General features: G+C 57.5%; 1 protein-coding gene across 29 annotated transcripts in view; it reads right to left on the bottom strand.

Annotated features, from left to right (window-relative positions):
• Positions 1 to 24,128, bottom strand: part of ABLIM2 (actin binding LIM protein family member 2) — a 128,491-nt gene that overhangs the window by 34,516 nt on the left and 69,847 nt on the right. For 20 of the 29 annotated variants that reach the window (XR_006887921.1, XR_006887920.1, XR_006887919.1 and 17 more), the window contains 5 exons: positions 17,553 to 17,699; positions 12,983 to 13,103; positions 11,322 to 11,420; positions 4,503 to 4,604; positions 3,984 to 4,037 (listed from right to left, as the gene is read on the bottom strand). Coding sequence is in view for 26 of the 29 variants with exons in the window: in XM_046656249.1 (XP_046512205.1) it covers positions 3,984 to 4,037; positions 4,503 to 4,604; positions 11,322 to 11,420; positions 12,983 to 13,103; positions 17,553 to 17,699 (523 nt within the window). In the remaining 3 variants the exon portion in view is untranslated. The remainder of the gene's footprint in view (positions 1 to 3,983; positions 4,038 to 4,502; positions 4,605 to 11,321; positions 11,421 to 12,982; positions 13,104 to 17,552; positions 17,700 to 24,128) is intronic. The other 9 variants (XM_046656268.1, XM_046656265.1, XM_046656267.1 and 6 more) reach the window with 2 other exon arrangements.

A 24,128-nucleotide genomic window follows, 5' to 3' on the forward strand; every position in this document is an offset into this window, starting at 1 on the left:
GAGTGTGAGACTGTGTGAGTGTGTGCGTGAGAGTGAATGTGTGTGTGAGTGTGTGAGACTGTGTGAGTGTGTACGTGAGAGTGAATGTGTGTGAGTGTGAGACTGTGTGAGTGTGTGCGTGAGAGTGAATGTGTGAGTGTGAGACTGTGTGAGTGTGTGCGTGAGAGTGAATGTGTGTGAGTGTGAGACTGTGTGAGTGTGTGCGTGAGAGTGAATGTGCGTGTGCAGGTGAGTGTGAGACTGTGTGAGTGTGTGCGTGAGAGTGAATGTGCGTGTGCAGGTGAGTGTGTCAGTGCGTGTGGTGTCGAGAGCATGGGCACCGGAAGCTGGAGGCCTGCGGCTCAGCGTATCCTCATCCACCTGCCCACGGTCGAGCCACGAGAACGTCTGCTCCAGAGAGTGAGGCCGTTTGGTGACCCGGGCGGCCAGCACTGGGACACAGTGGGTGCCCCCAAAATAGTCCTTGGATAAACCCACACAGGCACATGAAGCCCACACTGGGCTTCCTCACGCGCTGAGTCGGGAGGACACCACGGCTCCCGCTACCTCCGGCCTGGAAATGACCCCAGAGGAAGGACAGCGCCATGTGGCTGGGGTGGCTCTAGGGGGGGGGGGGGGGGAGCGAGCGGCGCCCGGCGCTGCCTGATGGCTCGCATTCGCTCGCTGATGGAACCAAACATTTGGTGGCATTCAGGTTTTGTCCCTACATCTGGACAGTCAACTTCCTGGGAAATTTGGGAGAGGCATTATTTTTTTCTCTTGAATCCATTTTAAACAGTTGAAAAGTCGGGCCCAGCTCCACTCTGCGGAGAGGATCCACCGCCAGATGCCTCCGGCCCTGGGCCAAGCATCAGCGTGGCCCCACTCAAATGCCCTGGAAGCCCAGGAGCGAGGTGGCCTCGAGCCCCGCGGTCCCGAGGAGGACACGGGCTCCGAGAGGGGAAGGGGTCACAGCACTGTCGTGGACGAGCAGCGGCTGCGGCGAGGGTCCCGTCCGCCTCAGAAAGGTGACTGTCTATTTAACACCGCGAGTGATGCCAGACGGCTCAGGAGAGCTCCAAACCGTGCCCAGCGGCATCTGAAGCTGAGTCCCGGCTGTGGGAGGCCCCCTTGGCCACCCCGCCCGCCCCGCTGAGACTACCCCACGTCTGTTTCTGACTCTGCAGGGGCACTCTGCCTCCCTTTTCCAAGCATTTCCCCTTGCTTCCTTTCTTCTCTTATTCTTTAAAAAAGAGCCATTAAATCGCACCTAAGTAGAGTTGGAACCAACGTAGCACAAGAAAATACCATTGAGCCCAATGCTGGAAGTGAGAGCAGTAGGATCAGGGGTCGGGGGTCAGGCAGACCTGGCTGTAAACACCAGCTTGGCCAGTGAGCTGTCACCTCACTGCCCCAGCCTTAGTTTCCTCATCTATAGTAATAATAGCAGCCTCCGCGGGAGTCAAGGTGTCAAGATGAAATGAGCCGTCGTTTATCGAGCACCCAGCACCCAGAAGTGACGCATTCGATGGCAGCTATGCAAATACTATCATCCTCATCCTCAGCACGAGCGTCCCCATCTGGGTCACCCTCACGGCTGGAGGCTCATTTCCCAAAAACAGGAATGGGACTCGAGCATCAGAAAACAGTGATGCTAATTAAAAAAAGAAAAAAAACTTTCCATGAGTTGGTAATAGAGAATTGAAAAGTAAATACATTAGTTAAAAAGCATAATTCTTGACTTGTTGAATATCTTATGTTAGACTAATTAAATGGCCCAGTGATTCAATGCCGCCACCCGGAGTTTGTTTCAGGAAAGTGTGGAGATTAGAATGATGGCTTCTCACGTCTGAGCTGTGTTCCTCTCTCTCCTGAGATGACGGGATGGTCAACTTGCTGGCGTTGGGGGGCTGCATGTGGGCTTCAAACACACACATGCATGTCCACACACATGCATGCCCACACGTGCATGCTCACACACATGCACACACACCACCCAACGGGACGTATTCTATGTGGATGGGGGAAATCTTGTAAAACCAAAGCATCTCAAATCTTGTAAAAACAAGCATCTCAAAAGCATATTGGAAACCAAATGCACCCTAATGCATCCATTATTTTCTGGGGGTGGCCTAAGGAGACCTGATCCAGAAGGTCCCACTGCAAGCTAAGCCCTCAGTTCACGGCCCCCTTATATTCACGCAGGGACAGACTTTATTCATGTTTATCCCCAGAATGTGGCTGGATGCTAGGCAGAGAGTAGGCGCTCTATAAAATTTATTTTATAAAAAAATCAATACGCCAAAATTCCAGGCAAAATTCTGATAAAAGGGTTTGGGTCACCGCTCAGGGTTCAGTCAAATACAACTTGGCTTGCCTTTGGGTAGGAGAGGCCTTCATATCCAGATTAAAATAGAAACCGACACAAAGACCAACATGGGTAACAGTCAAACTGACTCTCTGCGCTGGACGATTCAGGGAACGCTGGTCTTAGATCCGGCTGCTCAGAGGCTGGGGAGCAAGGTCATAATCTGATTTGCAGCCCCTCCTAAGGGGTCGACCCCTCCTACACCGTGTGTGTAAATTACACGCCTGAGGTTAGTAAAAGCCCAAGATGGACAATCCCACTTGCGAGACGAGGACAGCACACGCGGCCTCCACACAACCTTGAACCTGGGCGCCCTGACGGAAAGACAGTACTGAACACGACTGCTCCTTCCTCCAGCTGGGACACAGTTTCCCCACTTGGAACAAGAGGGAGCTGGTCTGGACAATCTCTGAGGGCCTGGAGGCTAACTGGTCCCCACCCGGAGGATCTGTGCTCTAAGCTTTCCTGCTTGAGAGGCAATGGTAAAAGTCATCACCTTCTGGAAACCCAAGAGTTTTAATTCATTTTTTTCTTTCTCAAGAAGAGGAAGAAATATACAAAGCACAGGCCCTATTGCAATCAAGGAGAAAATTTTAAAAACTCTGTTGTTGTGTAACTAGACCACTGATTTTTCAGTGAGCCACAGAAAGCACACTTTTACAGGTTCCATCTACATCTGTCCATCTAGCTGTGAATACGGTAGTGGCTGTTTTCTTTGGGTGCCACCGAACAAGAACTTTACATACGGAAACCCCTCTTCCTATCTCTCCAGCGACTTGATAACAATCCTCCCCATGTGCACAGCACTTTACAGTTCAGAACGTGTCTCCACGTTCATTATCCCCTCCGATGCTCACAACCCGCCTGGGAGAAGGGCAGGGTGGAGGGACCGGTCCTATTTTGCAGTTGAGGGAACAGAGGCTCAGGATGGGGAAGCAACGTGCCCCAAATCACCCAGAGATTCCCTGAAGCAGCTGAGGGGAGACCCTGAGCCCTCTGCTTCCTGCTCCATTGCCCAGCCATCTGCTCCCTGTGCACCTGTCCCTGGCAGGCTCAGGCGGAACAGAGGTGGGTGGTGACCTCTGAGGGGAACTAGGGTGCCGAGAGACACCCAGGCCGCCAGACATCTCCAGCCCCTATTTGCTGATGCAAGAAATCCATTCAGCTGAAGCCTGAGTCATTCATTCTATCGTCAGAAATCCTCCAAACACAGGATTTAAATTCTCATGAAGGAAGGAATGACTGATTCTGGTTTGTTCTGTTTTTCAGTGACTGGTCTGGGTTGGTTGAGGTCTAAGAAGCGTCGGTCCCTCACCATCTTGGCTGAAGTCAGTCTGGCTGCATCCCTTAAAGTTGCTTTATCAGAGCCATTGAAACCAGCTCTGGGCTGGGAGCTCCCTTCCCAGCCCCATGGGTGCGTATCAGCCCAGGCCTATAACGGCAGCGCTGTCCTTACGCAGAGCGACCCTCCACTGTGATCCACGAGGGGCCTCTCAGGAGCCCGCTAGTGCACCTGCATTTAACATTCAGCGGCTGCCCTCCCATCGAGGATCAGAACACAACAAAAGGAAGCGCTCAGAAGCAAACGGTATTGACAGGCATGCAGGGAAATGCAGCAAAGGAAATCCGACTGTACCATGCTGTTTGTAGATGGGGGGTTTCCTATAGATGTTATCTTTTACGCCCGTGTCTGGGAAAGAAGAAAGAAACAGGAGAGAAGAGCAGGGTGAGCGGCACATTGTGATGGTCTCCATCGTCAGCAGCAAGCATCGCCCACGGGCAGAGTCACCGCAGAGGCTCCGGCACCCGCAGGCCCCCCGCACCCCATCGAGCCTCCCTCGGCCGGACAGCACCCTGGCTTGAAGGTGGCAGAGGGAGAGAGGCGGCTGGAGTGGGGGCGAGCGACAGCCACCCAGAAGTCCCTTCTCTGCAGCCCATTCCCAGGAGGGCAAAACCAACTCCATGGTGTTTGTGGGGCTTTGGGGAAACCCAAACACGTACTAATTTGGGGACGTGCAAACCCATTTGCTGACTTTGAAGGAATCTCAGGATTTGGCGAGGGGGAATGGAGAGGCTTGGGAATCAGGGAACAACGCAGGCACGAACAGGCGGTCGGCGCGGCTAGCCCGCCCACCCGCGCGTCCTGGGAGCCTACCTGGGACGTGGAAGTGGCGAGGAGCCTGCTGGTAGGTGGAGGGGGGAGGCTTGCTGTCTGAGAGCACCGAGAGGCTGGGGGTGCTCCGGCCACTTTCACTGCCTCCAGACGGAAGAGCAGAGACAGCAGACAGAAGGAGCGAGAGGGAAAAGCAGAGTATTTCAAGCATGAAAGCTAATTCGCAGTAAGCCCCGTCTCACTGCCTGAGCCGCCCAAACCCTCTGCCCAGGAAGGGAGTGTGGCCCCCACTGACATTTCCAGACTGGGCCCAACGGCTTGTTAATCCAACCTCTGGCCGACCCCTCCCGGCATGGGGAAGGGACAGCAGCGCTGAGGGCAAAGGCCTTGTCTGTTCCTGGGTCCCAGAAAGGTTGGCCCGGCCGTCTGGGCAGAACCCCCCCTCCCAGGGCCGCACAGCCTGGCTGCTGCTCTGCCGGGGCTGGTGTCTGAACCCAGCACATCGTGAACTCACCAAAACTAAGGCCTCCTTTCCTAAGTATCCTTGTATAAAAAGATGCTGCTTTCTTGGAGAACCCACAAATTAGCCATTCAGATTAGGATTAGAATTCACTGAAATCTGTCCTTAAAATCCACTGAATAAAATTTTACTAGCTATAGGAGAATACAAGAAAGTCAGTATTAATCAGCTGCCACATTCCTAAATAAAGCTATTTTTTGCCAGATTAAATGGAAAGAATCCTCTGATTCTGGATCCGATTTCTTATCCCAGCTGGATTTGTAATTTCTGCTTTACCAACGAGGTTGGATTATCAAGTCACAAATTTAGACAGCCGGAATTACCCGGGTGACCCTCCCCCAGCCACACAGACCTACTTAGGAATGCTGTGACCAACAGGATGCAATGTGCGGTGGACACTTTGGATGATGAGGTAAGACACTCATAAGGCACAACTCATGTCCTCTCCCGTCAGCCTCAGGACACCCTCTGCCACGTTAGATGACAGCGTGGCAGGGAAAAGGGGTGCCCTGGACTGGAAAATACCCCCTCCAAGTTGTAGCTGCTCAAAGCCACGGGACCCTGAGGTGACATGGTGGTGACGCAGTACTTCCCAGCAGGTGAGCGCTGTGCCTGACCAGGAGGTGGACCACGGGGGCCCGGGAGCGGGGCTGATGAGGAAGGCACGGCAGACGTGGCTCAGAGAGAGCTGTTGACTGGGTCGGGGGCACACAGGGCAGGGTGGGCTCAGCCCGAGCAGACCACAACCCATGGCCCAAAAGGGGCTGAGGCCACAAGTGGAGCTGCTGACCACAGCTTCGAGTACCTTCCCGCATCCGGGCGCGAGGATCACCTGTCAGGGCTGACAGCACTCCAGGGAGATGACTGGCCTCCCCTCATCGCATGGACCCTGCTTTGCCCGTAGCTGCCCCTCCAGAGCAGCACAGAGCCTTCCGGAGCTGAGCTTCACCCCAGTCCAGAGTCCTGCACCTCCCTGGGGAGGAAGCTGTTCCGGAGCCCCCGGGGAGACCACACCCACGTTCATGGAAAGGAAACCGTGGATCCCTTCCACCGACCGTGGCTGTGACTCGTCTATCCCCAGGCACAGCAACATGTGGTGGAAGCAGGGGCTTTAAAAACCTCATCTGCGTGGACTCTGGAACAGCCGAGGACCGCTCACTTAGGGCGGAGCCTGTTCAGTCCAGGCCTCCAATGGCTCATTTCCCTCTGCCCAGAATTCATGACCCCTCATCCACCCAGCTCCTGTCCAGGGGGCTGCAGACTCTAACACGTCACAAGACTCCCCTCCCCCGCAGTCCCCAAGCCTGCAGAGCCATGTCCTCCTGCGTCACCAGCAAGATTCTGTGTGCACATACGCATATTTATCTGCACCCCACAGCTTCCATCAGGTGCTTGGGGGCCCGAGACCCAGAGGCAGCTGGGGACACGGATGTGGTGGTCCATCACGCCTACCTCACTCTTGCCATCCAGGGGCCTCTACAGCAGTCACCCAACCCTGCCATCTTGGTCCCAGCCCAGGACGCCTCTGCTCCCACCCCCTCCTCCTGGCCTCCCCTCCGCCTCCCTCCCCACCCAGAACCCCCTTTCCAGTCTCCCCACTTGTCCGGACCCTTTCTGGGTTGAGGCTCAGGTGCAAAGCCTTCCCGGAGGACACAGCCCACCACTGACCATTCTCTTCTCTGGACTCAGGCCTCGCCCGTTCACTGTGTGGCTTCATCACAATACAATGCACGGCTGCCACCGACCCTGCACGAGGCCACTCGGGGCGCTCTGTCTGCCCCAGCTCACGGAATGCCCATGACAGCCCCGCAGGGCACGCACCACCATGGCCACCTTCTGCAGGACGGACACGGCTGGGAGGGCTCGGGGCCAGTGTCCCGGTGAGGCCCAGCTCCAGCCGGGTCACCGTGCAGCCTGCAAGCCTCCGGTCACTGCTCTAGGGGCCAGCTTCCCTCGTGGGCCTTAGTGGTAAAAATCCCAAACAGCTGATGCCACCATGGATGTGAGGAAACCAGAGGAGAGCCTGGCTGTGTGGTGACTCTGAAAGGGCGGAGACACCCCTTCTGACGAGGCTCCTGGCTTCTCCTGGAGGTGGTTCAGGACCGAGGCGGCTTCCGACCGCTGCTGGGGAGGGGTCTCCAGCATCCTCCAGCAAGAAGGCAAAGACGCCCCAGAGGGTGCCTGCTGGCGGAGGGGAGCCTGGCCTTTGAAAAGCACCTTCTTCCTTTAGGTTAAGTAAATGACTTATTTCAGAGCAGTTTTAGGCATTAGAGAAAGTTCTTGCCTGCGCCACACCCAGTCTCTCCGACTGTTAACATCTTGCGAGACTACAGGGCGTCACCACGTTGCTATGATCCAAACGCCACACCTTATTCAGACGTCGCCGTTTCCACCCAATGCCTTTTTCTGTCCCCGGCTCCGTCCAGGACACCACGTTACATTCGGCCTCCTCGGGCCCCTCGGGTGGTGACAGTTTCTCAGCCTCTCCTGGTTTTTCGTGACCTTGGTGGTTTCTGAGGAATCCCCCTCAGGTGTTCTGTGGAGCGTCCCTCAGTTGGGGTCCGTCTGATGTTCTCGTGACTGGATTGAGGTCCTGGTTCTCTGAGGAGGACCGCAGAGGTGAATGTCTTCTCCCCCGTCGCGTCAAGGGCACCTGCCGTCCACATGACCCCTCACCGTGATGTTGACCTTGACCCCTGGCCGAGGTTGTGCTGGCCAGGCGTCTCCACTGGAAAGTTCCTCTCTCTCCCCCTCCCACACGGTCCCCTGGGAGGAGGTCCCAGGGCACAGCCCAGCCCTGAGGAGTAGGGGCCCCTCCTGGAGGACGGAGGGTTCACACACATTATTGGGAATTCCTCCGTACACAGGTTTGTCTCTTCTCCCCCGTTTGTTTATTTGCTCAGTCATTTGTTTACATCAGTGTGGACTCATGAATATTTACTTTAACTGTGGCTCACAATCCAATACTACGTTATTCATTTTGTCGTTCAATTGTTCTGGCTTTGGCCCTCGGGCGCTCTCTCAGTTGCCTCCTGTTGAATCTTCTCAAGATGACCAGAAGCAAGCCCAGCTCCCAGCCCTGTGAAAGGGCCCGTGAGGACAATGACGAAGACACGTGCAGGGGTTCACATTGTGCAGCTCACATGCTGGCGGAGGCGTCCACCACAACCACCCAGTAAGGTTGGCAGCCCAGGGATTGGGGCCAGAAGAAGAGACGCCCATGGTGCACAGTGAGTGGGTGGGGACGCGGGTCATGACCTGGGGCTCCGCACCTGGTGACCCCCAATTTCACTCCCTGTTGGGGGAGGCTCACTAGTCAGCAGACTGTAGCTGCCCAGTGAAGGGGTCTCAGCAGCATTGCCCCCCCCCTGCCCCCCCCCCGCCCCGGGCACTCCACACCGGCCTGTCCTGCAGCCTGTTCCTCGACAGGTGAGAGGGCAAGCTGACCTTACTCCGCCCCCGGAGATCACCGGGGACTGAAATTCATGCTAAAGTGGAAATGACGGCCACCAGCACCTACGTTGCATGTAGGTCTTGGTAGGAGGGTGGCCCTGGGCACTGAGAAATGGTGGGAGGTGTGTATAAACGTGGGGAGAAAGGAGGAAAGCAAGGGGCCTCTTTCAGCACCTGGCCAGGTCAGGGGAACACTGGCTGGGGTGAGGACATGGCTCTCCTAGAGGAGCCCTCCACCCACAGCATCAGTCAAGGGAAAATCACCGCCTGGAGGAGCTCCACATGCTAAGGATGCCGTGAGGAGAGACCAGGAGAGACGTTTGCTGAGAGTGTGGGTGAACGCCGGCCGCACGACCAGCTGAGAGGAGGGCAGGTGGCTCTTGGTGCAGCTGGACACCAAAGTGACCACAGGCCAAGATATACTGGAGCCCACGGGGCTGAATGAGAGGCGCTGAGGAGGAGAGGACGGGCTCCCTCACTGGTGACCTCAGAGGTGGACCCAGGACCCGCGGTGGACGTGACTCCTGGACGAAGGCCGGACTCAGGGCGCTGGCCCACAGAGCTTTGGGATCTCAGGCCAGCAGCTGCTTCCTGAGGCCCGGGCTCTTCTGGGGGGAGTTCTGGAAAGAGGCTGGATGCTCCCAAGCTCACAGACAGCCCTGGAAGTTGCACAGGGCACAGAGCCGTGGTGCCGGCTCCCTTGCGTCCCACACCAGAGAGCAGGGCAGGAGGCTCTGTTTGATTTCTGGACAAAGGGAACTGGTGGCCAGAGCCACCAGGAGGGAACCAGGGCAGAGAGCAGCATCGCAGGCAGCTGGACCCACCACGGGGCCAGCACCTGTGCCCACCCAGAGCAGATCGCATGGGCACTGTGCCTCCAACTTCGGGGATGCCCTTGGACAGGCTCTGACACAGGCAGTTTCTGAACGACGTTTTGGTGGGCAGTGGGTGGGGGCCGGTCTGCATTGTCTCCCCCATGGGATGGAAGGAAGGGCCATGCTGCTCCCACGCAAGAAGAGCAGAGCTGCCTTTCCCTCGGCCCCCCTCCCTGGCCCTCTCTCGTGTGGCTGAGGACGGGGCGCTGCAGGCCTGGGGCTGCCGCCCAGGGGGCCTGCCCATGGCTGAGGTCCTGTCCCGGCCTCTTCTCACTCTGGAGTGGTGAGAACTCAAGGGTAGAGACTCAGAAGGGGCAGAGGAGGAGTGGGTCAGAGGGTCTGCTCTGACCCCAGGCCCCAACCTGGATGGTCTCTGCCAAAGGGGCTCCCAGGCAGTCAGCCAAGCTCACGGGGGGCTGCCTGGGGAGCGAGGCCGGAGCAGCCCAGACAGCGCGTGTCCCACTGCCTGGTGTCGTCTCTGGGCCACACCTCTACCAGGGACCCCCCAGGGGGACCAGCCCCACCAGAGCAAGACCACAGCAAGCAGAAAGAGAGCTGCATGTCCGGGGTCTTCTGACGATTCAGCAAAGGGTGGGCACCTCCTGGGGGGACCTGCATGACTTGTCTAATAGTCCAGTTCACCCCACTTTATGGGGAGCCTTGTCTGCCTCTGAGTGACAGCACATTCTGGTCACACGATGCCCATGTGCCACACAGAAGTCCAGAAGGACCACAAGCTGTAAGGACAGGTCCATGAAGAGGAGTGGAAGGCGGTCGCCGCGGCCAGGGCTCTCTTCTCAAGACAACGGGGCTCATGCAGAGCATGTGATGATGATGGGCATGAGAGAGCTGCACGAGTTCCAGGGAGCCCGTGTGACGAGCGGCAAATGACGGCGTAACCCCATGGAGCTCGCCTTGCCTCCCAGGGCCTTTGGGACAGAAGTTCCCCTGAGACGTTCTCCACTCAGCAGCTGTTAGGAACGGGGAACCGAATGCGTTTCTCGGGGAATCGGCAAGAACGTGGTCGCTGCTTCCTCTCTCGCCCTGAGCGTCTTTCTACGGTGTATGACTCAGCGGGGGCTGCGTGACAAAGAGCCACAGGCTGGGCGGCTGAAACAACAGACATTTATTCCTCACAGTTCTGCAGGCTGGACGTCCACCATCAAGGTCTGGCAGGCCGGGTTTCTGACGAGAGCCCTCATCCTGGCTTGTGGACAGCTGCTCTGTCCTCAGGTGGCCCTTCCTCTGAGCGCACGCAGAGACAGTGAGAGACATCCTCTGGGGTCTCTCCCTCTTCCTATAAGGCCACCAGTCCTGCTGGATGAGGGCTCCACTTTTATGACTTCAGGGAACCCTAAAAACCTCCCGGAGACCCTTTCTCCAAATAGAGTCACACTGGGGGACAGAGCCTCAATATATGAATTTGGGGGGACACAATTCAGTCCATGGCATTTGGGAAAACAGGAGCTTGGCCATTTTCCTGGTGCAATGCACGTGCACATGTCCGTGCGGGGATGTGGATGGTGGGCAGGTCTGCACCCTGTGAAGAGGCAGGTGTCAGAGGATGCAGGGTGTGCATCCTGGCCCGGCCACCACGAGCGCTGAGGCCGTGGACATGTCACGGCCCTTCGTAGGCCTCTGCTTCTGCTGTGATAACCTCGGCCGCAGTCCCCATGCCCCACAGAGCTGACGCAGGAAATAAACGAGCTGACTCAGGCAAAGTCTCTCAGGACAGAGCCCCAGGGCGGCGCTGGGGACGTCCTAACCTCCTCTCCCTGCAGCTTTTCACCCGACTCCTCGCCGCCGGCTCCTTGACACAAGTTACCTACGTTTTCCTCCCAGGAACATTTACACACCAACAGAAACGGAGCTGGACTCACGAGACACACAGCGAGGGGCACGGGCGTGAGACACAGGGCTCGGGCAGCCATGCTGCGGACACAGGACAGCAAGACACAGACACATGGCCGGACGCCCTGCGAGCGCCCGCGGCCGCAGCTCTGCGCGCCTTACCTCGGAAGTAGGGGATGTAATGATGTCTGAACACGGATGTAGGGCTTGGGTGTTGGGGCAGGGACAGGCAGCTACTGGTACCGACACTCAGAGTACCAGCTGCAGGGGCAACAGAGAGCACGTCAGAGTCCGCCCCGCGCTTGCCGCCACAAAGCCACAAAATATTCCTAGGCGCCACTCTGCTAGGAACATTTGGGCTTCCTCTCCTGAGGAACGCACACCTTTTTGAGGCACTGAAGGGGAGTCACCAGATACGCTTTAGGCCAGCTTGCTCCGGGTTCCCAGTGAGGAAGCCCTGCCCTCCGGGGGACAGGGTGGCGGCCCCCAGGGCTGCTGGACGGGAGCTGCTGGCCCCCTGAGCCTTGCCCGCCACCCTACTTGGGGGGATCCTTGGGATCAAGAAGCCAGGTGAGAGCAGCTGGCCAGCCCAGGGAGCAGCCTGTCACCTGAGCATCGCAGGGCCTTGCCCAGCTGAGATACAGGTCTTGGCTCCCTGGGGCTACCACCCGTCAGGCACAGCCGACAGGCCCAGGTGACCCAAACTGTGGTGGTCAGGGGTCAGCAGAGGGGCGCTCAGAGAGGCCAAGTGCCCTTCACTCCATGACTCCCCTGCTCACCTGCTCACTCACTCACTAATTCATTCATTCATTCACTCACTCATTCATTCAGTAATTCATTCATCTGCTCACTCACTAATTCATTCATTCACTCACTCTGCCACTCATTCTCTAACTCATTCATTCATCCAATCCCTCATTCATCCCTTCACTTATTAGCTCACACACTCATTCACTCACGCACTCATCCACTTTCCAAACATCTGTTGAGCAGGATGTACTGAGTACATCGCCATGAATCAATGAAAATAACTTCGCAAATGAGTGAGTTTTGATTTTTCCACAAAGACTGCAAAAATAAGAGCTATAGTCCATGGATGTGAAATGGAGTCATGCAACAGCTGGCACAAGGAGGAAGCAGATTGGGGAAATCCCTCAAAAAGGCAGCGTCTGTGGGGAGCATCCCTGTGGCATTGACACTCTGAGGGCGACAAGGAGTTTGAGAAGCTCAGGGAGAGCAATACACAGCTGGGCGCCAGGCAGAGAATGAGGGGGGAGGGGGTAGACAGGACCCTCCACCGGCTTCTCCCTGGGAGAGCCTGGCAGTGGCCTCTTGCCAATTTTCCCATGGGGACAGTGTCTTTGGGGCCACCAGCCCAGCCACAGGTGTAGTGTCAATGGATATTCTGAGTCTATGTTTTGGCCATTGATTTTGCCTTCACAGCAGACCCCCTGCCGGACCCACGTGAGCTCGGAACTGACTGACTTTGGTCCCCCACTGTTGACGCTCTTTTGTCTTCCTCACGTCTCTTGCCGCGGGAACATTAGCTAGATTCTAAGTCTCAGTGCTGCCTTGTGTGTTTCACAGGACGCCTCTTCTAACCAGCAGGTTAATCAGCTGCCCCTGCAGTTAATCTCCCCACCCAGACAAGACAGAGCCTTTTCTTCATGGGGCTAAACGGACAGCTTCTCCATCACCCACTGGCAATCCCACGCCCGTCCGCCATTTTTCCAGTTGCATCAAGTAAGAGACAGATGCCTAGAGGAAAACCCACAAGAAGTGCGGCTTCGCCAGGGGTGAAGGAAGCCCTGGGGGCTGAGTACCTGGACGGCTGTAGTGCTGGGGCGACCGCGAGGTCGGGGTGTAACGCCCGAGGCTGACCGAGCCCGTGGAGCTCGGGCTGGAGGTCCGGCACTGCTTGTAGGAGCGGTCGTCCTGATCGCCCTGGGAGGGAAGACAGCAGGGTGAGCGCCGGAACCGAGAGCTCTGCCCGCCCCCTCCCACCCACCCCCTTCCACCTGACCCAAGAGGCTGACCCAGCATGGCCCCAAGATGAAATCCTGGGCACCTGCCAGGGCACATGGCAAGAGTCAGATGGGGGCCTGGCTTGGTGCTGACCCTCCCCTTGGCCTGAGCATGGTCCCTGTGCTGCCAGGCAGCAGAGTGCAGGGGTCCGCCCCACCCCTCCATCAGCCCCTCCTTGTGGCTGGGGCTTCCACAGAGGAGGTGGAGCCACCTGGCCCCACCTACATCCTTCAGTTCCTTTCCTGCCCTCCTGCCCGGCACCCAGGGTTCCTCGGAACACATCTGAGAACCACGGAGATTCTGTCTCCCCCCACACTCGATGAGGGCTTCCCAGGTGTGGGAGGAAGGAAGGTGCCCCTCCCAGGCCCAGAAGCCCAAGTGAGGCAGACAAGCACTGACAGCTCAGACCGTTCAAGCAGGATGGGCAACTGGAGTGGTCACAGCGGGCACTCTTGGCGTGAGATGGCATGGCACGTCACTCACGGAAGAGCAGGCTGCCAGGCCCACCACAGCTCGGCATGTCGGCTGAGTCAGGACGCAGCCCAGCCCAGCGTCCTGCCGTGGGGTGGACCTTGCTGCTTTGCCCCTGGAGGCCAGCGTGGGGATGAGCAGGGCGAGAGTCTGGCTCTGGTGCTCATGCTCCCATGCCTTTCTGAGCGTCCCTGCCACCTCCTAGGGCTCACTCTTCAGCCAAACTGGCCCAGCCACTGCCCGTAACGCTGGCCTCTGCACCGGCCTCCACGCTTTGCCAGGCCAGCCCTCGTACTGGTATTGCCCCTGCAAGATCCCCTCCTGTGCTTCACCCTGTGCCTCTCGCCTGTCCCACCCACAGCGATGGGCACTCTCTCTCCAGGGACGGCTAGAGCCTGCTGTCTGGTCTCCATCTCTCGGTACACAGCCCTGCGGCCAGTTGGCGTCCTCCACGTGTCCTGCCTCCTCGCCCAGCCTGGACAGCGGGCTCCCTGGCCGCACGTGGGTTGGAAGCTCAGTGTGAGTTGGCCACTTGTGTGGTTTGGTTGCTGCATTCCTGGATGCAAGGCTCTGACACCCATGCAGCCTGGAGTCTGATCTATATGGCTGATTAATTTTGAGAAACAGGAAAAAAAATCGGGCTGCTAATTATAAATGCTATTTGAAAGAGAGATGCTTTTGGAGTACTTATCTGAGAGGACCTGGGCGCTTCCTGTATGGACCACGCAAAGCTGCATGAGGTGGGCCCTGGAGGACCAGCCTCCCGGGTTTTTTCTCTGAAGGAAGCCGTGATCCCGAGTGCACGGGCCCTGTGTCCAGGTGTCCGCGTCGGCAGGGCCGGCAGACGCACGAGGGAAGCATGCAGATGAGACCGGATTATAAAAATAACCAACCCGAGGAGGGCACCCCAGCCACGGAGGGCCACGGCCCCAGACGCCAAGCCAAGAGCCATGGAGGCCCTGCTGGGGGTGCCACGGGGGGTTATTTTTATAACCCGGGTGGCGGCATCATGAGCAAACTGGGGGCGGGCTGGGGGCGGGCGGTTACCTCTGTCGGTGTTGGCGAGAGCAACTGAGGGGACTGTGGACACAACACGGAATAGCCGTTAGTGCCTTGGCACCGGCGGTCACTTGGGGAGAAGACAACACAGGACACGGACACATTCGCACGGCAGGACCCCCCCCTCCAAATGGGAAAGGAACCCACCACGAGACTCGACACGGGATTCCAGAGACTTTTAGGAGAAATACGGTCAATAGCACCCCAAGAAAGAGGTCTCCAGGACACTTTTTGTGCGGACGAGCCTGGAGCCTGTCTCCATCTTGGCTCGAGGCCCCACTGCTCTCCCACGAAGATATATTTTTCCAAAAGGAAGGCTGTCGGCTCAGGGTGTGGGTGGCGCATCCTGTGAGCCCAGCACCCTCGGTTTTCTCCAGAAAAGAGAGAGGAGGGACCCAGAGAGAGAGGGTGGTCCGGAGCCTCGGGGCTTGGGGTGAGCTCTGCCAGTGGGGGCCTCGGGGCCCTGGGGCACAGTGACCACCCTCCCAGCCAGGCGCCTCCCGCTGAAGCAGGTGGGCCCCATCTGCCCCCCACAGACGTGTCGCCAAGACCCAGAGAGGCAGCGCAGAGCAGAAGAGGCTCCAGAAACCAGGCTGTTGGGCAGAAAAGCTCCCTGCCTAAGGTTTCTCCCACACACACCTGGGAGGTCCGCAGGTGCTGTGGGGTTTCCGTCAAGGAGCCCCGAGTGACCCAGGACCTTCTCTCATGCCCATTTCCCTCCCCCTAGAATGGGAAGGGGACTGTTTCCCAATCTGCCCATTTTACAGAAGGCGAGACTGAAGCTAGAGGGGCAAAGCCAGGTCTGTGCTTCTAGCCTACTGCTCTCTTCTCAGCTGGATTCCTGCACTGTGATAAACGCCAGGAGGCCACCGTTCCAGAGAAGCATGTCCCGCCCTGAGGCCAGCTTCTGCTCAGCTCAGTCCCCGGACCCACGGTCCTGTGGCTTCCCGGTCCCCACTCCATCATTTGCCCACAGAAGAGCCCCTGTGAAGATCACCACCAAGCAGGCACCCAGCCGAGGCAGGGCAGGACCCAGACAGCAGGCAGCCCTCGGGGTCCCATGAGACGGGGAGGGAGGGGCCTCTGGCACCTCTGGGCAATGGCAGAAGCTGGCCTGGAGATGGCAGTGACAGAGTCGGCACCTGGGCCCAAGGCCCCGCTCTGCCTCTGTGAGCACACGCTCTGGGCTGGGCACTCCCCTCAGCCTCGTCATCTCATCCACATCAGGGACATCATTCCCAGAGTGCTGGGCCCCAGGAAGCAGAGAAGCATACGTGCCCAGCATCAGTGCAGAGGGAGAGCAGGCCTGAGGGTGGGTGGTGACAGTGACACTTGTGACACTGATCAGCCACTGTGGCGTGACCCATGGGTGCACTGAGAATTTCTGTCCCCCTGGGCTGCCCTGGCCTGGGCAGGACAGCTGACCCAGGACCACCTGGAGGGCAGGTGATCCCCCTGCAGGCCCCTCGGGGAGGGAGCCCGGCTGACGATTGGCTGCGGATCTTAAACAGAAGCACAAATTTGCAGCTGAGCTGGGAGGCACACCCAGGTACCCGAGAGGGTGACTCCTAGGCCACATGTACGGCCCTCCCTTCCCGCTGCACCTCTCCTGGGAGACAGGAATCATCCATGGTTCACAGACAATGGGCCGTGTGAGGGGTGTGACTTCAGGTGACAGCTCAGACTCCGTGTCCACTGGCCGTGTGAAGCTGTGCTCTGTTCACGTGACATCCACGTGACAGTGGCCCTGCGCATGGTTGAGGTCCCCACGACCAGTTCTCCCAGGAATACCTGGGCTCCAATAAGGGGGCTGGCCCGCATCCCCGGGCTGGGAGGAGGCGGAAGGGAACTTGATCCCAGCCCTCTAGATCTGGGTCCCGGGTCACAGTGGAAGCATGAGGGAGAGTACAGGAAACAGCCAGCACGTGGTCTTTGGGGCAGAAAGGCCTGGATTCTGGTCTTGGTTCTGCAGCTCACTGTCTGGGCTCCACGACCAGGTCACCTGCCCTCTTTGACTCTCTTCCAGCACTTTTTGCCTGGGCTAAGACTCGACGCGGCTCGGACTAGATGCTGGAAGATGAGGCGCCACCCCCATCGAGCCTGGTGCCCCGGAGCCTCAGGCTCACTCCCCAAGAAGCCCTTGGCTGGAAAGTCCAACAGGAAGGTTCAGGGGAGATGAGGGGAGGGGCTGAGCTCTCCTGCCCCCGGGGAGAGCCTTGCTGGGTCATCCTCATGCAAACAGCACATACACTCAACGAGGGCCTGGCAGACGCTCTTCCCGTCTATCCTAGACACCCCCACTCACACCAAAATCTCCAAACCACCAAAAGGAAAGTGAAAACCAACAGCAAAGGCCACATTAAATGGGGAAGGGAGCCAGGAACAAGAAGTCACCAGTAAAGGACACTGCCCACAGGGTCCCCAGGGAATAAACCATCTGTGGTTCAACCAGGTGGGCAAACCAGCTTACGGAACTCATGGGATCGACGAGGAGCAGGGCACAGCCGGGGAGGGCAGAGCACGGCCAGGAATGTGCCGGATAAAGAGAACAAAACATTAATCCTGAACTTAAGAAAACAGAGAGACTCTCACTCGTCCTGTCATTTTCCTAAATGCCGGCGTGCTCCTGCCTTCTGCCCCATGAAGGCGCTTTCCAGACCTGCTCCTTCAGTGTGCAGCCCGCAGCCTGCTGCGAAAGGGTGGGGCCAGAGCAGACCGGGAAGTCTTTAAAGAGGATGCGCACAAGCTTATCTGGGCAGTAAAGGAGGCTGAGCGTCCCCAGAGAGCAGTGAGCATGGAGCGGATGGACCTGTGCCCCGGTGATGCGGCGGGCCGTACCTCGCTGCAGCTCTGCCTGTCCCCCACCGAGTGGCTGATGTAGGGCGAGTAGGAGATCATGTCAGGGCGGTCGATGTTGTAGATGGCTTTGTTTTTAGGAAGAGCAGCCAAGTCTCTGTAGTCGAGGATCTCATCGCCCAGCTTCGCCTGCAAGAGGAAGGAACGAGCAGAGGGAGGACGGTTAGACCCCCAGAGGGCAGCAGCCCCAAGGCCAGCGGAAGCCGGGGCTCCCCAGCTCCCAGCCCGGGCGAAGCGGGGCAAAGACACGGAGGTGGAGAGGCCTTGCGGTCATGTGCGCCTGGGTCCCGAGGTGCAGCCACGGAAGAGCCACACCGCTGGCCTTGAGAAAGTGTCCCCTCTGAGCCTCCGCTTTCCTCTCCACAAAGTGGGGGAGATCATCCCGGAGGACAGCCCTGGGGTTGAAGAGGTTGAATCTGCGACAGGCCTGGCAGGGACCTGGCAGACAGTGAGACTCAGCTTGTGGCCTAAACACAAACACACATCTGTGTGTGCACACATGCAAACAGCACACACACGTGTATGCATACACTCATGTGTGCACACATGTGAACACACATTTGTACATAATGCAAACACACGAACGCACATGCATACACACATACAGGCATACAGACACACGGACACAAGCACCCATGTGAATACACGCAAGTACACAATAAATGCAAATATGCCCATGCGTGTACACACACACATGCACAAGACACACTTACACGCACACACACAAAACACACACATACAATACATGCATGCACACATAAACACACATATGTGCCTACACAAATACATCTGTGTAGGCACATAAAATACACATATATGTACACAAATGCACACATGTGTGCAGACACAATATATGCATGCATGCACACAAATGCACACACATACATTGTGCACACACAAAACATACACATATAAAAGACATGCACACACATGCATTCAAACACATGTATGGTGCATGCAGACATGTCTGCTTACGTGCAAACACAATATATACACATGCATGCATACACAAATATATACACATATGCATATGTGTCTATACGCATACACATAGAGTATGTGCCTTCTAAGATGTATACGTGTGGATGTATACATGCTTAGCACTCACACACCTCCACCCACTCACACCCATGCCCACATACTAACACACACTAGCAAAGATACTTGCACAACTTGTACATGCCTATACACTCTCACACACCGACACTTGCAGAAACACTCACCCACACTCACTCCTACACACTCTTTCTCATGCATAACTGCACACTAGCACACATGCTTGCACACACAGTCACACCCAGACTCACACTAGAGCATTCACACTTACGCATGCTCACATACTCACTTATTCACACTTACACACGTTGACACAATACTCACACCCATACACTAGCACACATACTCACACCCCCATACACACACCCACACAGTTGCACACACACAGTCCCATGCACTGGCATGCACCCTTGCATACACAATCACACCAACCCACTCAAGTACACACTTACACACATCCACACGCACATGCTTGCACACACACACTCAGCACTTTTGAGCACTTGCAGTATGGCAGCAGAGTGCCTGACACTTGACAGGCCAGCTGGGGTGTGACCTCCGTGGGGTCGAGGACCGCACCTGGCCCACGAGGGATGCACGGCACTTGCTCAGGTGAGGTGCGCCTGGCCGCTGTTCCCAGCAGTTCAGCCCAGGCTTCCTCTGCATACCCCACGGCCCCCAGGCTTGTTGCCCCTGCGGCCCCTCCTCCCTGTCTCCGGGGACCCCGGGGGCTGCCTGGGGCACGTGGTGTCTTCACACAGGTCCAAAGACCGGTGTCCTCCAGCCGAACCGTAGCCTCAGCCAAACCACACACACGACCCTCGGCTCTCCCAGCGGCGACGAGGCCGGTCCCCCAAACATGTCCCAGTTTCTGCCGCACTCCTCCAGTGCTGAGTGACCGTCTACGGTGCAGGATCCCAACGGATGAGGGAAACCTGCCTTCCCAGCCTCACCCACCACGACCCAGCTCCCCTCTGGGTGGACATCACGGCTCCCGGACCTCCTGGAGCTGCCACACGGGGTGGCCTCCTTCCCCTGACGTGTCCCCCTCTGCGGTGGACTGATCTCAGCCTGGCATTGCCAGCCACATGCGAAGCTGGCCAGTCAGGCTGTCCCCACTAGCTTGGCTCCACCCCAAACCCAGTGAGAACCCTCGTTCCAACCCTGGCCTCCGGTAGTGTCCCCAGCCAGGGCCAGTGTGTACCTCCCCGCCCTCTGCCATGGGACTTGCTCTCCCCTTCCAGTCCCAGGTCCTCATTGCCCACACCTAGATCTGGCAGCAGCCTCCTGGGGGCTGTCCAGCCAGCATGCACTCCTAACAAACATCACCACCAGCAGCTGTGATGCTATGACTCCACCCTGGGACAGCACTGGCCTAGGCCCTTTAGGACTCGCTCATGAAATACAACAAGCCCATAAAGAGAGCACTCATAGTAACTGTGCCACACAGAGGAAGAAATCAGGCCCAGAGAGGTTGGATAACTCACCCAGAGTCACACAGCCAGGGAAGCAGGTGTGGGGCGGGACAGGATCCAGGCTCTCTGACTCCAGAGCCCTGCTCCCCCCCCCCCCCCCCACCATCACTCTCTTCTCTGCCAGCATGATATCTCTCATGCTCCAGCTACACCACGTTACCCTCCAGCTCACATCTTCCAGCAGCCCCCTTCTCGGATGGATGACGCAAACCCTCGCTGTGATCCCCAAACTTGGTCTCCACGTTCCCAGGCTGTTTACCCTAACACGTCTCCTCCTGTGCCCCCAGTGTACCAGGCTCAGCCCCCACACTCTAGCTTTCCTGCACCCTCCAGGGTCCAGCAACCCCAGCCCACCTCCCCCAGGAAGGCCTCCCTGACCACTCAACTCCAAGGTTCTCATGAGTCCTTGGGTGCCCGTGGGGTGAACCCAGCCATTTGGGACACAGGCTGAGAGTGAACGTCTGAGGATTCCCTCTGGAGCCCTGGGCAGCGTTCAGAAGATCTGAGTTCAAATCCAGAGTCTGCCATTTGCCATCAGCATGGTTCCCTGATGAGAATTTTTCAGCTGCATCTCTCTGCCTTCAGGGGAATTGTGAGCTGGGGCCCCTGGGGATCTGGCCCTTGTGCACCTGCTTATCCTAGCCTCTCACTGCCCCAGCCCATGCCACTGGCCACACTGAACCCTTTACAGTTTCCCAATCACCCAGAGCAGAGGGCTTGGCACATGCTGTTCCCTCTCTCAGACATGCCGTTCCCAGGCCTCCCGGCTCCTGGGGACCGTCCCTGCTTCCCCTCCGCCATCTGCATTAGATGCTTTTCCCCTTCAGATAAAGGTGCTGATCCTTGTGTGTTGGTGCATCTGTCCCCTTCCTCTGGACTGTGGCTCCTGGGGGTCCGGGACCCCGAGTCAGCACGGAGGCCTCAGGGCACGCTTGCCGAACTGAGTCAAAATCAATGGGCATGTGACAAAGTCAAGAGGACTCCCTGGGCCTCCGTCTCCTCCTGCACCACGGGAATGCCACCTGCGTCTCGTCCGTCCACCTGCTGGATGTCGTGAGCATCAGACCTGGACCGAGGGCTGGGAGAGACCCTCACCCACAGGTCACGGGGGAGGCTGGGCTGCCCTCTCTCACCTCTGTCTCTGCCACCATCACAGCACTCAGCTGCCCACTGGCTTTCCCAGCCTCACGGTGCTTACGTCAGCAAGGCCGGCCTCGCCAGGGTCAGCCCCCAACAGCAGGGATCAGAGAGAGAGTCCGGCGATGCCAACGGCCTCCGACACGGCTCAGAGAGAGGCTGCCCCACCCCGACTGCTGGCTAAGCGGCTGTGCTCCCGGCTCCTGGGCCCCCATCCCGCCCGGTGGGGCTCACAGACCCATCTCTTCCTGTGCCAAAGCCTTGGTGTGGTCGCCGTGACAACAGGCTACGCTAACTGGCAGAGGCCACTGGGGGGGGGGTGTGTCTACAAGAGTTATCTCTTTGCTTTCTTCCCTCCTATATTCTGCCCAGTATAACAAATAATAACAATAATATGGCCACATATGACGTTATAATCACAATATAATCCTGTCGATAATAATGTATTACAGTGTAACGATGCTGTTTTTATGCGACGCCGCCTCCCTGCTTTATCGCCATGGTGAAGAAAGGGTACCAAACTAGATATTCAGTGTGACGGGTTTTGTGAAAAAAAAAATACAGACAGAGAGAGAGAAAAAAGAGACCTGAAGGGCACCCTCCAAAATATAAACAGTGGCTACCCTGGCTGGGAGGATAATAAATGGCATTCATTTCTCTTTTGCACTGATTACTATTTTTTTCTTTTAAAGGTGAACTACTTTTGTTATAAAGAAAAAACCCAGTAAAAGAGATTATTTAAAAATCCCACAATTTATTGAGTACCTACTGTGTGTACATGTTATCCCTGACACTGAGACAAACGAGGCACAGTCCCTGTCCACCAGGCGCTCACAGCCCACGGGGGGCATGGCCACCTCACCATGAATTCCATTCCGTTCCTGCAGACAGGGACATCGCGGGGACCCACCCCCCCCCTGCCTGGGCCTGGCTGGGCTGTGAGGGGTGAGGAAGCTGCATCTGATGGCACCATCCCCCAGCAGGCGGGGTCCCAGGCGCTGGCATCCTTTGAAGCACGCTGAGCTGGTGCATGGACTGGGCCACCCTCCGAGGTCCTGGGGGCCCAGCACTGAGCACACGGTCAGGCCCACAGTTGGGTGACAAGATACCAGCAGAGAGGAAGGAAAAGCAGGGCAGAGCCCTGAGATGACAGGGCTTGCTTCACCGGACTCATGTCTCCCTGGTGAAGCAATTCCAAGGACGCGCACCGCCTACTGGGTGCTGACGCCAGCCCTGACTTGGGACGGACAATCAGGGTACTCTGGCCTGTGGCCTGTCTGGTCCCCGGGAGGGCCGGTTGTGTCCAGACTGGACACTGGCCGTGGTGCTGGGAGCCCACGTGTAGGAACTGGACGCATGTGTCCTTGGATGGTGGCTCCATGGCTTAGAGGCTGTGACACAAACCAGCCCCTGCACCTCTCTGAGCTGCATCTAAGAAGCGAGTGATGCTGGGAGGCTGGAGGGGGCAGCAGGAGGCGCTCCTCGGCACCCTGCACTCAAGGCACCTCCAGTGGGTCAAACCAAGAACTGGCAGGTCAGATTCAAGAGACTGGATGAAATTAACTTGCTCAGGGCCCTCTGCTTAAAACTGGAATCCAGTGTCCACGTGTTTGCTGAGCAGGAAGCTGATCTGAGCTGAGACGGCACAACAAGGTGCAGTCTACCAGTGCATGCACACCCAGCTGGGGGGACCTTCTGTGCCCGCCTACAGCCTGCACTGCGCCTTGTAGCCTCGGGTTCAGGGTCTGCCCAGAAGCTCCCTAGGGGCAGGCGCGCCGTCTGACCTGATCAAGGGGCGTGGCACCCGGCTGTGCTCAGAACTGCCTGCTGGAGGAAGGGACCCACCACAGCTGGTTTTCAGCGCCGAGCAGCGGGTCTCCCCAGAAAGAACCCACACTCTGGGACAGCAGACATCTGCGTTCAAAACCCAACTCCACTGCTTCCTGTCGCATGACCTTTAAGTAACCGTGACAATAGAGACCGGGGTCACTGCCCATCCCACGGTCACACGGTCACCACAGTGCCTGAGCCCTCTACGAACACCAGCTTGTTCAAGACAACGAGCGCCCCCATTTCTGAGCGGTCGCCGTGTGCAGGTATGGCAGCCGCAGCAGCATCTGCGAGCACTGCCCCGGCCGGGCCCCCGGAGAAGCGTTTACGAACACCGTCTCCTCTAAATCACACGTCATGATGATTATCACTCATGACACTGATGGTGCTATGGGCTGAATTGTGTCCCCTCAAATCCATATTGAAGTCCTAACCCCCAGCACCTCAGAATGTGGCTGTATTTGGAGAGGGGTCTTTACAGAGGTGACGGAGGGGAGATGAGGTCATATGGGTGGCCCTGATCCGATCTAACAGGTGTCCTTGTAACAAGAGGGGATCAGGACACACACACAGAGGGACGACAGGTGAGGACACAGAGAGGAGACGGCCATCTACAAGCCAAGCGGGGAGGCCTCAGAAGGAACCAACCACCAGATTGCAGCCCCCAGGCCTGTGAGAAGATGCATTACTGTGGTCAAGGCGCCCTGTGTGTGGTATTTTGTGACGGCGGCCCCAGCAAATGGACACGGATGAACCAACTGTAATCGCAGCCAGCCTTTCCTAAGTCCTCCCTCTGGGCCTGGGGCTGTGCTCAGTGGGCCCTGGACAGCAGGTGCGGTGGGTCTCCCACGGTTCAGATGAGCTCCTGGAGGCTCAGAGAGGTTAACGCCTCACCCAAGGACACACAGCTGATCTGATGACCTCACACTGCCTTTCCCAGCCTCAGAGCACACACCCGCAAACGGCTATGCTGCAATTCACTGCGTGGGCTAGTGACGGTCGCCTTCAGCAAGGACTAAGCACTCGTCGTTAGTGCCCGTCAGAATCAGGGAAGGAGAAA

Source organism: Equus quagga, chromosome 3 (assembly GCF_021613505.1).
Source record: "Equus quagga isolate Etosha38 chromosome 3, UCLA_HA_Equagga_1.0, whole genome shotgun sequence".
Taxonomy (NCBI): domain Eukaryota; kingdom Metazoa; phylum Chordata; class Mammalia; order Perissodactyla; family Equidae; genus Equus; species Equus quagga.